Genomic DNA, 14,272 nt, shown 5'->3' with positions numbered 1-14,272 from the left:
GTGTGTGTGTGTGTGTGTGTGTGCCCGCGTGCTGCCGGCCACAGCGGCGCCTGGGGGCCTCTCTGGGTGCGGGTGGGCAGCAGGTGAAGAAGCCTCAGCAATGGTCTTAAGCACTGACAAATGTCCTTGTGAATTATGTGTTCCCTGAGTGACTGTGAAGCCTTGGTCTTGTTTCCCAAGGTACAAATACACGTACATGGAAGAGATGCTGGGGAACGTGGCTGGGTCACGCCAGGTGTTTGAGCGCTGGATTAGGAGCAAGCCTGGCATTCCTACATTAACTTCGAGCTGAGATACAAGGAGGTGGACAGGGCACGCACCATTTATGAGAGATATATCCTTTTTAGTACATTGCAACACCTGCTCTACTTTGGGCCTGCATCCTTCCTTTTTCTCTTACTTATTCTGTCTCCAGCTATGTCCCTGTGCCCGTGTTTACTGCAGTGTGTTGGGAGTCACCACCACACCAAGAGCCGCCAGGAGGTGTTAAAGGCATGTGTAGTATATGCCTCCAAGTTCAGCTAAGTAAATATACATCCTGCCACAACAGTGTAGATTTAACAGCTCTCATGCTTCCACAGTGGTGAAGTTATCATTTGTTCCAGACATCTCGGCAAACTTCTCCCTGACCCTGGCCTGATTTTTATACCTTTTAAAGTTTCAGGTTCTCAGTAAGCCCCAAAGCCTGTGTGTGCTTAAAGCAGTTTTGTCTTCTTCCCAACTGCATTTCTTGCACGTGCCACCCACAGGAGTCATTTCCTGTAGCCCGTGGCCCCGCGGCCTTCGGGAGGAGCAGAGCTGGGCAGCCCAGTGCAGGCAGGACGTTTCTTTAACACAGCTGCACTCGTGCTGGTGCACCCCGAGGTGAGGAACTGGATCAAGTACGCGCGCTTCGAGGAGAGGCACAGCTACTTCGCCCACGCCAGGAGGGTGTACGAGCGGGCCGTGGACTTCTTCGGGGAGGAGCACATGGACGAGCACCTCTATGTGGCTTTTGCAAAATTTGAGGAGAACCAGAAAGAGGTAGGGCCTTCTTGATAACACGTCACACCAACGTCAGCCATCTCCACAAGATTTCTTTTCAGATACCAAATTCAAGGCCACTTAACATTAACTGCAGTACTTGTGTATTTCAGCACCTTATAAGATGCTATTATTGTAGTCTGAGTCACAGAGACAATTTTTTGCTTGGCCTCTATTTGCCTTTTGGCAATATCAAGGAAATACATTCTAGGAAAAGGGGGCACCAGGTCTGCCAAGCCAGAAAATAGTGTCATCAGATCAAATACATATTTTCACATTCATTAAGTGTCTGAGAGGTCATACAAAAAAACCTGAACTAATCATGTTTATCCCAGATAGTCTCTTTAAAAGTGCCATTTAGGAATCCAAAACATTCTATGAACCGTGACCTTGTAAAAATATTCTAAATATTCCAAATCTATGAGTAAGGTGGGGTTTAGTATTTGCAGAATTTTATGCTTGGTTTGTTTTTTTTTTTTTTTCCCCCTCCAAAGTTTACTCTTCAGAGAGATCTGTAAGTCCTGTCCTATAGCAGACATTTACATTGAGATATTCTATGATTTTGTATTCCATCAAATATTGCCAAAATCTCCTTGAGGAATTGTGGGGGAGGGCAGGAGTCACTTTGTAAATATTACTCAAGTGATGTTTAATACTTTCAGTTTGAAAGAGTAAGGGTGATCTACAAGTACGCCTTGGATAGAATTCCAAAGCAGGATGCCCAAAATCTCTTCAAGAATTACACCATCTTTGAGAAGAAGTTTGGAGACAGAAGGGGAATTGAAGACATCATAGTCAGCAAGAGGAGATTCCAGTATGAAGAAGAAGTGAAGGTAGGTGTCACAACTGTCCTCTGGGCTCATCCTCCATCCAGCTGCTGCTTGAGGTACATGAATGTCTCATGCTAGACAGAAATTTTACATTACTCTAGGCCAAGAAAGTGCCGAGAGAACACTGTTCTTTTTTGGAGGCAGAATTCCTCCATGGGGGAGAGAATGATACTTGCATTCATTGCTTTTTGGTGTCTGCATTCTAACATACCTCGTGGAGCCAAAGTTTAATTGAACTCGGAGCTCAGTACCCTTCACAGTCATCTTGGGGGATTAGTTTGTAACTTACTGTGCAGTAACTGTCACAGGACTCCTCACCTCTGTGTAAATACCTGTGTGGGGAGCAGGCGTGCCACACCTACCTGCTATTCACTGGGTACTGCCTACTTTATCATTTCCTCTTCCCTTCTCACAGTCCCATTTGTTTGCCTTCACTTAAAGAATGTTTGTAGGTAAAATAAAGAAAGAAATGCACTTCAGCCCAAAAGCTTTAGCATACCTGAGACTGACATTTCTTGTTAATACTCTGATATTTTGAAGGGGAAATTCTGAATAAAAACAAGGTAAAGGAACAGGGTCTCTTAGTTGTAGTTACTGAGGTGTCTTTCCCATTTCTCTGGAAGGCAAATCCACATAACTATGATGCATGGTTTGACTACCTGAGGTTAGTCGAAAGCGATGCGGATGCGGAGACAGTCCGAGAAGTGTATGAAAGAGCCATTGCCAACGTGCCCCCAGTCAAGGAGAAGAGGCACTGGAAAAGATACATCTATCTCTGGATTAACTATGCACTATATGAAGAGCTGGAGGCAAAGGCAAGTAGTAAGAACTCATTTTTTTCCTTCCTGTCCAAATATTTTCTTTCTATTAAATAGGGGTAGGTAATTTAACAAGAAGACTGAGAGCTAAAAATACTATGTCTTACTTGTTTTGTGTAGCTAGCTACAAGGATTTGCTATTTAAGTAGGATTTTTTTTCCCCTCCCATGGCCAGGGGAACAAGATATGCCAGTTTCACTCCAATTAATCCAAAAACGCACTGACAATAGAAGCAGAAATAACTTTCTAACCCCAGCTCAACTGTCTGTTCTAGGACCTGAGCTTGTGAAAGTTATTTAGCAAAGCTGTGAAGCTGCTCTGTGAAGCAGAGCCTCGCTGTAGTGGCCTTTTGAGGCTGCATAAGCATTTCTTCTGTTATCAGTCACAACGTTGTAGCTGCTCTTTATTTCACAAAATTGTAGTGCAGTGTACATTTGAAAATGTCTGTGACGGGAGAAAAGACCTTTTTCCCCCCAAAGCAGGGGTGCTACTGATTGCACTGTCTAATTCCTGGTGTCGAGTCTTGTTTTCGAAAGCTGGCCCTTACTGACTCCCAGAAGTTTCCATCTTTGAGCTGTGCATGTTAAGCAGGTACTCATACTTTACGTATGCATGGTTCTAAACAACCTGATTTAAAAGCACTGTTCTTCAGTGTTGCAATCACTGCAGAACCCAGAGCGTGTCCCCTCAGCAGAGAGCAGTGTTCACTCGTGCTGTCGTTGCAGGACGCGGAGCGGACCCGGCAGGTGTACCAGGCGTGCATCGAGCTGCTGCCCCACAAGAAGGTATGGCCTCCAGCAGGCTGCACCCACGCCTGCTCTGCAGTGCCTGGCAGGAGAGTCTCCCCTTGCCTTTCCCCTCAAGTTCCAGCACATAAGCAGCTCAAAATGGCTACTACTACATTCATGAAGACTCTGCTTGGGACTTCAGAGATTCCTTTCATTTTCTCATAATCTTTTTCTTTAAAATTGATAGGCTTGGTTTTGTTTGTTTGTTTTTTCCAAGCTAAGGTGTTAACTGGCTGTGACACATGTTATCAGTGGGAAAGAGACTGACACTACTGTCAGATTTCCTCACACACACAATGCAAGTGTTCCTCTACTATTTTTAAATTATGAAGTACACTCTAAGAAACTGATATGACATAAGTCAGGGTATAGTCCAGTGCTAGTAAACAGCAGGGAAGAACTCTTAACTGTTATTTTACTTACTTGTTTTCTTCCTCAAGGAAGAACCTCAAAAATATGGTCCTCTTATAGGTGCTCTCAGCCTAGTTGCTTGTTATCCCTGCAGAACCTGTGGTTCTGCTTTAGGTGGGAACCACCTTTTATAGCAACTGCTATAACTTTCTGCATGGTCCCAGATGAGGGGGATGCATATGATAAACCATTTTTCAGGTGTATATTCCTCATTACAATCTATTTTTAAGACTGATTTTTTGGGTTTGTGGTTTTTTTGCCAGTGAGCTTTAACTAAAATATCCACGTGGCCAAGCCCTTCAAACAATAAATCAGCATTACCTTGGAATGTCAAAAAAACTTAGTTTGTGGACTTCGTTTTCTAATTTGTTATGTCATCTGAGTATCAACTGTGTAGATTAGGGTTAATCTCTAATTAATTTGAGTTGATTAGCTGTTAATTGATTCCACAGTAGCTGATATTTTACCAAGCAATTGGTCAATGGACCATTTTCTTCCTTTAAGAAGGCTGGTCCTGCTTATTTTTACTTTTCTCCATAATGAAGTGTATTGTTTAGTTCTAGAGAGGTTGTTTTGGGTTAGGAACTCTCAACTTTTCAATGGGAAAATACAGACAGTGTGTTTGTTCTCTTTAAAGAACAGCATTATTTACTAAGCTTCTAGCCTTGGCCTCACCTTGTTCTTTTTTTTTCAGTTTACGTTTGCCAAAATCTGGTTGCTGTATGCCCAATTTGAAATACGCCAGAAGAATCTTCCACTTGCCAGAAGAGCTTTGGTAAGCTTTTGTTGTTCCATAATTGACTTTACTGACTTAACAGCAACAAGGGAATGGCATGAAAGATCTTAAACTGTCCTTTATAAACTGCTGGTTTAATCCACTTAAAGAAAGCGTTTGGGAAGTCTGCAGGGACTGGTCTTTGTCTTGTGTATGATTTCAAAAGAAGAATAGTTTGATATGGAGAGTTAGCCACAGGCAGGGAGGAATGCAGCTTTCTCCTCTCAGCTGGCAGAACACGTGTTTGAATGCAAGAGCACCCAAATCAGCTTAGTGCACTTGGAAGTTTTTAACTGCTGCTGATTTGTTTAAATGATACTTGTACTAACAATAGCAGTTTAAAAAGCATTTCAAATCAGTAGGAGTGTCTGCCTCTCAGAAATTAAGACCTGCTGAATGGAGTGTTTTGAGTCCCAGCTACCAGGCTGCTGATAGAAGCAGTTGTGGGGTCTTTGGGCAGGCTCAAGAGCTTCTGTGTGAATTCACTGTGTGAATGTCAGCATCTCAGGGATCAATGGAGTATGTTTTGGCAGCAGAGCCTTTTGGAATGAAAAACTTCCTTTCCCTTCAGTTCAGGTATTCTGAATAAGCTCAGTGATAACATTAGAAATTTTCAGAGAAAGCTAATGTTGGATTTGACTTTAAAGGAAGCCAATGAGGCTTCCACCAGACCATGGCACAGCAGTGAGAAGAGCATAAATGAGAGTGGGCCTTCTGTAGCTGACTCTGGAGCCGTTCTGCCCCGAGGGTGCTAGGAGAGCTTTGTCTCTTGAGCTGGACTCCTGCACGTGACCAGAAAAAGGTGGAGAAGTTAAGTCCTCTGGGATACTGCTACTGTCTCCCTGCAGGAGAAGACAACCATAGGTCCTGAAGCGTTGCTGCTGTTCAGCCTGGCTTGTGAAACCATCACTCAACATGACCACAGTCACCAGTCAGCACCCTGCTTCTGGCTGCCTTTTTCTAACATTATGGTGATTCTGAAAAGGGTGCCTGGGCCCATCTAGAAATAGTGAGTGTCCTCAGTTTCTTTTAGGCTTCTCTTTTGTTGATCTTTTTTGATGTTCTTGTTTAATTTCTTTGCCAGATGGGTTTTTTTTTTTTAAGTAGGTCACATTTTTTATTTTGGAAACCAGTTTTTGCTGCTGCAGCCAGAATACTGGTTTTTGGACTGGACACAGTTTGACAAGCAGTTAATTTCTTTAGCAGTGGGTTGACTTTGAACCACCTCCTTGGGGAGTAGCCTTGCTCCTGTCCTAAGGCGAGGTCCCCACGTGTCAGCATGCAGAGGAGAACGTCCAGCCCTTGATGCTGGAGCTCTCCTCAGCGTGCAGACAGGGCCATGCTCTGCCTTATTTTCACTGGCTGCAGGTGGCGTGTGGATGCTTTGTTTTCCCAGGGCCTGAGAGGTGCTGGGGCTGGGAGACAGGAGAATGGCTGGAGCATGTGCTGGTTAAGAAGATAGTGTGGGGAAGGGCTGAGCATATGTTGAAATAGAAAAGACATTTGCAGAGCTGGAGGGCCATAATGGTGACCAAATTGATACTCCCATGTGGTGGTTTCTTCCATATTTTTTAATTAGTGCCAAGATGAACAGTGAGTAGGAAGGCTGTGCAGAAAAATTTGTAGTAGGGGACTTTGATCTCAAGTGACTTAATTCCCATCGGTTTGAGGGAGCCGAGGCTGCAATGCTTCACAAGTAATGTTACTTGTCTACAGAAGTGACTCAGAGAGGGGAGCTCTCTCTGTCTGTCCCAGATATGCCCATTCTCAGCTCGTGCTTTAAAAGAGGCACAACTCAAGAATCAGAAGCTGCTTTCTCACAGCTTGGCACCGTGACTTAGGACAGTTTTCTTCAGATGCTGAAGCCTATCAAGCAGGTGGTATGTTTTTAAAGCATCGTTTGCCGTCGGGCAGCAGGTGGGGAGCGTGGACAGTTCTCTCTGTGGTGAGGATCAGCTGTGCTGCTCCAGGAGACAGTTTCTCTTGATCTAATTTGCTTTATGAGGTACTTGGGGAACTGCTGACATGGGGGACTGGTACTGTGCTTTCTGCAAACGCTTGATGCAAGGTGGAGTGTTCATGAGCCAGGGTGAGTTTCAGCGCATGCTTTGAGGAATCCACGTTGCATAGAAGTGTCACAAGTTAAAATGCTTTCTGCTTTTAGAGCTTTTGTGGGTGTGTGTGGATGCAGGCCTGTTCTGCAAACACTGGCTGGAATTTACACTGGCCCTTGCCAGAGTCTTGAAAAACAAACACTGCTTAAAAATGAATTTTAGATAAAATAGTGGAGAATAAACAGATGTTTAGAAAACAGAATGGGTTTTAGTCCTGCAAGATCTTTAAGTGTATTTCTTTTTTTTTGTCCGCTTCTTTTTTCTTAACAGGGGACATCCATAGGTAAATGCCCGAAAAACAAACTGTTCAAAGGCTATATTGAGCTGGAGTTACAGCTGCGGGAATTCGATCGCTGCCGGAAGCTGTATGAGAAGTTCCTGGAGTTTGCACCAGAGAACTGCACCTCCTGGATCAAGTTTGCTGAGCTGGAGACCATCCTCGGGGACATCGACCGAGCCCGTGCCATATACGAGCTGGCCATTAGCCAGCCGCGGCTGGACATGCCAGAGGTAAGGGGCAGGTGAGCCTTACAGCCCGCACAGCTCCGAGGGCTTTGGTGCACAGCCTGCCTAATTAGGGTGGAAATCATCTGCCAGCTTGAACGGGACTGCTCACCGCAGTGGCTTAGCCTGTGTCTCATCAACTGAGCATCTGTTTCTTGGCAGGGTACGCAGGGCTGTGAGAGCCATGATAGAACGTGGAGGGAGGAGCAGGCTCCCAGGAGTAAGCTGAGTGGACCGTGTGAGATTGGATATTGCTTACTCATGATCCTGGATGTGCGGTCTATAGATGCTCTGATCTCTGGAATTTTTTTTTTTTTAGGGAAATGTTGCATTTATTCATGCTTTTCCTCTTTCTTCCTTTTTTCTTCCCCCCACCTGTTCTCTCGGTGTGCTATGAGCATAAGGAGAGTCTTCTTTTTTGCAGGTTCTTTGGAAATCCTACATTGACTTTGAAATAGAGCAAGAGGAGTATGAGAAGACACGGAATCTGTACCGCAGGCTGCTTCAGCGGACACAGCACGTTAAGGTACCTGTGGTGGCCCAGGGCACAGAGCTGCTCGGGAGGGGCATGGAGACCCCTGGCTGCTGCTGCTGCCTGGCTTCTCCAAACCAGCAGCAAACTGCAGTTCAGGCCTCTGCCGTGAAGAGGGGAAGGATATTTCTAATTTACATATCAGAGCAGACGTATCTTACATGAAGCAAGGCCTTTCCAAGCAGCCCTCTGCCTGCTCAGGAGCTTTGGAATTTGAGTGGCAAAAATATGGCAAGGAGAAAACAGTTGTGATTTTTTTCCAGTGTAGTTTGGTGCAGTCATTTGACTAAATGCAGATGTTGTCATGACCCAGAACAACTGCAAGGAATTGGTCAGCGTGGCTTCTGTGACTTTTCTGCCTTGCCAAAGTGAGGCACACCTTGCACACGTGGCAGGAGCGTGAACTTCCCAGATACCTGCTTCTGAAACGGCCTTTTGACTGGCGCTGACCTCTGCTTTTTATAAACTGTCCCTTACCTCTCAGAGTTGAGGACGGAGGTTTCAGCTTGGCTTTGGTTTGCCTCCCCCCAGGTATGGATCAGCTTTGCACAGTTTGAGCTGTCTGCAGGAAGGGAGGAGAGCTTGTCGAGGTGCCGGCAGATTTACGAAGAGGCTAATAAGGCCATGCGAAACTGTGAGGAGAAGGAGGAGAGAGTCATGCTGCTGGAATCCTGGAGGAGCTTTGAGGAGGAGTTTGGAACAGATGCCACTAAAGAGAGGATAGATAAACTTATGCCTGAAAAAATAAAGAAGAGGAGAAAACTGCAGGCTGAAGATGGGGTAAGAGGAGAAATGACACAAGTAGCTGCCTGGAAGCCCTGGTGGCTCTGTGCTGGGGTCTGGGACACAAAAACTTGGCTGTGGTGGGTGCTTGAACTGCCTACCAGTTTTACTGCAGTAATGGAAAAAAAAACATGGGTCTGCAACATGCTGCTGAGCTCCCTGCTCTTCAGCAGTGGTACTGCCCTGCTCTCATTCTGCACGTTGCTTTCAGCTCCTGCTTGTGGTGTAACAAACAAACAGTGATTTTAATTTTACCTCACTGTTACTAGGAGCATCTTTTAATAGCTAATGTGAAACATGCAAATTAAACTTGCTCTGTGGTATTTTTTTCCCTAGTCTGATGCTGGCTGGGAGGAGTACTATGATTATATTTTCCCAGAAGATACTGCCAATCAGCCTAATCTCAAACTGCTTGCCATGGCTAAACTCTGGAAGAAACAGCAACAGGAGAGCGAAGCTGCCGAGATGGACCCAGACAAAGACATTGATGAGAGCCAGTCTTAATCCATTGCCTTTCCCCACCCCTTTCCTGGGGATTGTATAGTATTTTCATTGGTGACAAATAAATGTATTTGAAGAGTTTTACTATGATTGACTTGATGTTTTTTGTTTGAAAAGGAAGCACCACGTTGGAGTTGACTCCTTCTAATCATCTGTTGATTTCCAGCAGTTCTAAGGGAAGGTCCCAGGGTGAGTGCAGGAGCCTGTGGGTCTGAGCAGTGGTCTGAGAACTGGAGGGGACTGGGCAGCAGCTTTGTTTTTAGCACAAGACCTGCTGCCCTAAGCCTCCCACAAACTATCACAGGTATTAACGTGCCAACGAGAGAGAAGTCTCTAACCATTCCCCATTGATTTTCACAGTAATTCTGTAAAATACTTATTGATCAGGAGGGTAGTTGAAAACAATAAATCCTATCAACTGCAACCTGTTCAACTTCCTACAAGTGAGCTTTTCTCCCAGGAGATGGTTCAGGAGAGACAATAATGGAAGTTACATACACTGAAACTAACCCTTAGAAGACAAATGTGTAGAAATCAGTACCACACAGCCTGTGTTTTAATATTTGAATATCTTGGCAATGTGTTCTTCTGTAAATAATCAATTGGGAGGTGAAACAGAAGCAGTGCAAGCTTCTCCATGTTTTTTGTACTTCCTGGGCACCAAATGTTGAGCCTCAGCTTTCCCATCCCAAACCTCCTGTGGGGAAGGAGCCCTCCTGTCCACTTACCTGAGCTGCTTGCAGCCTGCCCCCAGGCTCAGTCCCGTAGCTGGGGACCTCGCTCACTGCAACACTAACAAAACAATGGAAGTGTGCCACAGTAATCCCAGAGCCATGAGTCTGGCCTCAGACAGCTGCTGGTGGCTGAGCAGTTACCACAGGTCTGACCACATCTGGCCTGTCCAGCTGTGGTCAGAGCAGCTGGCCAGCCTGGGGCTGTCCCTCACCGTGGGCAGGTCTGTCCCCGTCTCCAACGCCGAGGCTCTTGAGCTGTCCCCTGGTGCAGGGAAGGGTGAGCAGGGGCTGCACCACGGGGGAGGTCAAGGGGGACGGCCGGGCCCCGGGGGAGCAGTCGAGGCACGGAGCCCCCAGGTGGTTTTCCCTTTGGCCCTGCCAGCGAGGGGAAGGGCTGAAGGAGGGATGGAGGGGTTGCAGTCAGAGCCTGCTCCTGCAGCTGGGGCCAGGGGGAGGGACGGGCCTTCGCCAGCAGAACAGGAGAGCTGGGACCCACCTGGCCGTGGGGCCGGCCAATCGGGCGAGAACTCTAGATGGGGGGTGAGCGGGGAGGTGATGGCCAAAGGTCAGGGTGTGAGTAGTGGGCTTGGGTGGCTGGGCAGGCTGTGGGTCTTGTGGATATGGTCCTCGAGGCCAGGGCAGGAGGATGTGCCTGCAAACGGGAGTGCCAGGAAGTCAGCATGATGGGGAAGCTCCAACTCCACTCCCAAAATCTGCAGGCGCAGGACTCTGCCTGTCTGGAGTGCCTGGGACCAGCCCTGTCCGTGCAGTGCTCTGCCTGCTCTGCTAAGTTCTTCCTGCCCTGTTTTGGTCGTTGCTCATTTTGGCTTGGTTGGCAAGAAAAAGAATTACTTCTCTGGTGGAACTGTCCTTGGTTACTTGCTAACAGTGGTTTTTCTGAGTTAAAAACATAAATGTTTGTGTTTTTCAAGCCAGCTATGTCAGTTTATACCTTCTATTTTAACACTTTATGGTTGAGTGTTTTTTTTTTTCATTACAGTACTGCAACTGGTGGCTGTAATACAGCTGTACCCTTGTGCCAACTATTTTTTTCCCTAAATTCTCCTACAGCCCTGTGTGGGAAAGCAGTGCTGCTCCAGCATTACAGCTGAGGGGAGTATACTGCTAGGATAAAAATCTTGCTTCTTTAATTTTATAGTGACTCTTACATCTTCTGGGCTTTAGTTTTTCATGCATCTTGGTGGTTTGAGGAGGGAGTGTTTGTGGTTCTCTTTGGTCTCTTAGTAGCAGGAGGCCACAGCTGTGGTCCCAGCACATCTGCGGGAGGATGGAGCTCCTGCTCCACTGAGCACCAGGGGCTGTAGAGCCACCCGTGCCTCTGAGGGCAATTGCTGAAAAGGAGTCTTTTTGCAGTGGTTTGTCCTGCAGATTCTGAATTGCTACATGGCAGCAGAAAAATGAAGGCATGTACATTATGAGGGAGGGCAGAAGAGAGAGGATCTACTGGGCCGGGGGAGACAAAAATCAGATTCAGCAGTGCTACAGTGACAGCAGATTTTTCTGGAGTTATCTCTGCTCAAAATTGGGGTGATGTTTGTTTTGTTCTTAAAAGTAGAAACTGAGTGAAAAAAAAATGAAAAAAATGAGTGAGCTGATCCTGATGCTAATGTAACAGATAGAGCAGTGGGTATTTCTATCACTTGGACTTGTGTGCAGTTTCCCTCTTTTTCCTCAGTGCTTGGAAATATCTTGGAAGAACACTGGGAGATAAAGCAGAAATTTTCCTCTGCTAGGGAAAAGATCAGGGAAAAGAGGTAGAGAAGGCTTAGGGATGAGTGTCATGGGACTGCTTTTAGCACAGGAATCTTAGCCTGTCTCTCTGGGCGTGCCTGTCTCTATCCTGGATTCACAAGGTTAAAGACGTGTTCCTGTGAAGCACAAGACCAGGGTCTGCTGGCACCCACTGCTCAGCATAAGTCCCGGGCTATGGTCCTTGTCTCCTTCTCCACCTTCTTGCTCTGGATTTTCCAGCGCTCTGAATTTGGATTTGAGGTTTGGCTTTGTCTGTCTGAACGCCAAAACACGGCAGTGGGTGATGTGGGCTGAGAGGCTGGATGCTACATCTCTAGCAGTAAAACCGTCCCCCCCTCCGGGGCACTGAGGAGATGGACAGGTTTGGTTCATGTTCCCAGGCACAGCCGTGTTTGCATCTCACTTCTCCCCCTCCTCCCCAGTGTAAGTTTATCTTGGAAAAGGCAAACAGGAGCATTTTATTCCATAACAAGCCACGCACAGTTTATCTGCTGACGTAACGTTCGCACAGCCGGAGGCTGCCGTGGCCAGCGCGTGGGGCTCCGGCTCTCGCTGGCACCGCACGCGGCGCTGGCTGCCCGGGTACCCAGAGTCCTGCCAGTGTTGTTAGAAAGCACTTGAAGATGTTCTCTCTGCGTAAACTCCGTGCCTGTACGAATGGCCTGGTTACAGCAGGTTTTGGCATCTCTTGAGGTGTGATTACATCTAAGGTGGTAGAAGACCGCACAGTGCGTGGGCTGCTGTGCCAGGCCCGTGGTGCCACCAGCACAGACCAGGGCACCGGCCTCTGCCGCGCTGGGCTCCGTCCTGGCAGACCTCCTGAAACGCTGGGAGGAGTGAGATGGATTTCATCCTTGTGGGTCTGGGTACAGTTTTGGGCAGCCACTACACAAAGGACCTTGATGGGCTGGAGTGTGGCCAGAGAAGGGCAACGGAGCTGCTGGGGAAGGGTCTAGAGCCCAAGTGTGGGGAGGAGCAGCTGAGGGAGCTGGGGGTGCTGAGCCTGGAGCAAAGGAGGCTCAGGGGAGACCTTCTGGCTCTGCACAGCTCCTGACAGGAGCCTGGAGCCAGGGGGGGGGGTCGGGCTCTGCTCCCAGGGAAAAAAGACAGAAGGAAAAGACCTCAAGTTATGCCAGGAGAGGTTTAGGTTGGATACTAGGAAAAATGTCTTCTCTGAAAAGGTTGTCAAGCCCTTGACCAGGCTGCCCAGGGCAGTGGTGGAGTCCCCATCCCTGGAGGGGTTTCAAAGCTGTGGAGCTGAGGGACTTGGTTTAGTGGTATCCTGGCCGAACTTGGTTAATGGTTGGGCTTGATGATCTTAAAGGCCTTTTCCAACCTAAATGATGCTACAGTTCTACAGAATCATAGTCCCTTGGAGAGGTGGTGCTGCAGTGGTGGTCCTGTGCCCACAGATCTGTAATCACCCCTTGTAGAGCGCTGAGCAGCCCTCTCGGTGGGGATGGAAATGCCCTGAGCTGGGATGTGCCAGAGTGCCACACCATAGCTGTGCCTGGTCCAGGTCTTCTGCCAGCCAGCCAGCATCCCTGGCCTCCATCCTGGCAGTCACCTGTAGGAATGAGAAATGAGAGCCAATGGGAGGGGAAGGGGCTCTCTTACTGCTGGGGTGCCAGATGGATGCAGGTTTCACAGAATCCCACATGGTAAGGGTTGGAAGGGGCCTCTGGAGATCCACTTGTCCAACCCCTCTCTTCCAGCAGGTCACCCATAGCAGGGTGCCCAGGGTCACAGCCAGGAGGGTTTGGGATCTCTCCAGAGCAGGAGACTCCACAGCCTCTCTGGGCAGCTGCTCCAGGCTCAGCCACCCTCACAGCAAACAAGTTTCTCCTCCTGCTCAGGTGGAAACCCCGGGGTTCCAATTTGTGTTCACTTCTGTCCTGTTTTCCCTTGGGAAATGTGAGGCACCTGTAAAGCAGACACTTTGAGCCAGAGATCTTGTGCTCTCCAAGAGTACCTGGCCAGACTTACTCTTTTGTTACACTGAGCACAAAACTGAAGCTTTTTTTCAACAATTTCAGTATTAATCTTTCATGCAATTCAGAAGTCAGGTGGCCAGGCTTAATAAGGCTTCATTTTCCAGGTACCTACAGTGATAGTTTTATTTCTCTCAGACCTTTCATTGCTGAAATGGGATTGAACGTGGTCTGCCAGCATCTTTGCAGGCTTTGAGGTAGACCCCCCAGTTTAATCAGTAGGAAACAGCATGTGGCAAGAATCTCCCAAAGAGCCTCCAGCTGAGAAACGTCCCATCTGTGGGCAGGATGTGGTGGCAAAAGGAGCTCTTCTCGTGACAGTGCCCTTGGTGTGCAGGCTGGGTGCTGAGAAGACAGAGCCAGGGCACTGGTGACCTGCTTTTACTGGCTGTCACCGTGAGCAAGCTGGGGAAGGTGCCTTGGTGTGCCAGCTCTCAGCCATTCTCTTACCCAAAAGACACTGTAGCATGTGAGCTCCTTCTAGGTATTTTTTAAAAAGAGAAAACACCATCTCCTTTCTTTTTTCTCACTTTATAGGAAGGATAATTTGATTATTTTTATTAGGGTTTTTTTTCTTCGTTGCATTCAATTGTTTAATGGGTGCTGTGTGCTTTTCTGTAAGTTATTTGCTTGTGGTCAGGGAAATAAAGGGGTTTTGCTGCTGGTGCTGGGAGCTGGCAGCCCCTCAGGTGGCA

The 14,272-nt window shown here is 47.5% G+C and overlaps 1 protein-coding gene across 1 annotated transcript; it reads left to right on the top strand.

Annotated features, from left to right (window-relative positions):
* Positions 1–180: 180 nt before the first annotated feature.
* Positions 181–9,163, top strand: LOC103771246 (crooked neck-like protein 1; the record flags this gene model as incomplete). The annotated part of the gene is given in 11 exon segments (XM_008938535.1): positions 181–251; positions 254–334; positions 845–1,023; positions 1,686–1,856; positions 2,477–2,668; positions 3,397–3,456; positions 4,565–4,645; positions 7,030–7,269; positions 7,688–7,789; positions 8,327–8,575; positions 8,915–9,163. Coding segments are annotated over 11 exon segments (1,594 nt in total), but the record flags the coding sequence as incomplete, so codon positions are not given.
* Positions 9,164–14,272: the final 5,109 nt, after the last annotated feature.

This window comes from Merops nubicus, unplaced genomic scaffold (assembly GCF_000691845.1).
Source record: "Merops nubicus isolate BGI_N331 unplaced genomic scaffold, ASM69184v1 scaffold42624, whole genome shotgun sequence".
In the NCBI taxonomy this organism is placed as follows: domain Eukaryota; kingdom Metazoa; phylum Chordata; class Aves; order Coraciiformes; family Meropidae; genus Merops; species Merops nubicus.
Note: the sequence above shows the minus strand (reverse complement) of the source record. Positions and strands in the feature narration are given on the sequence as shown.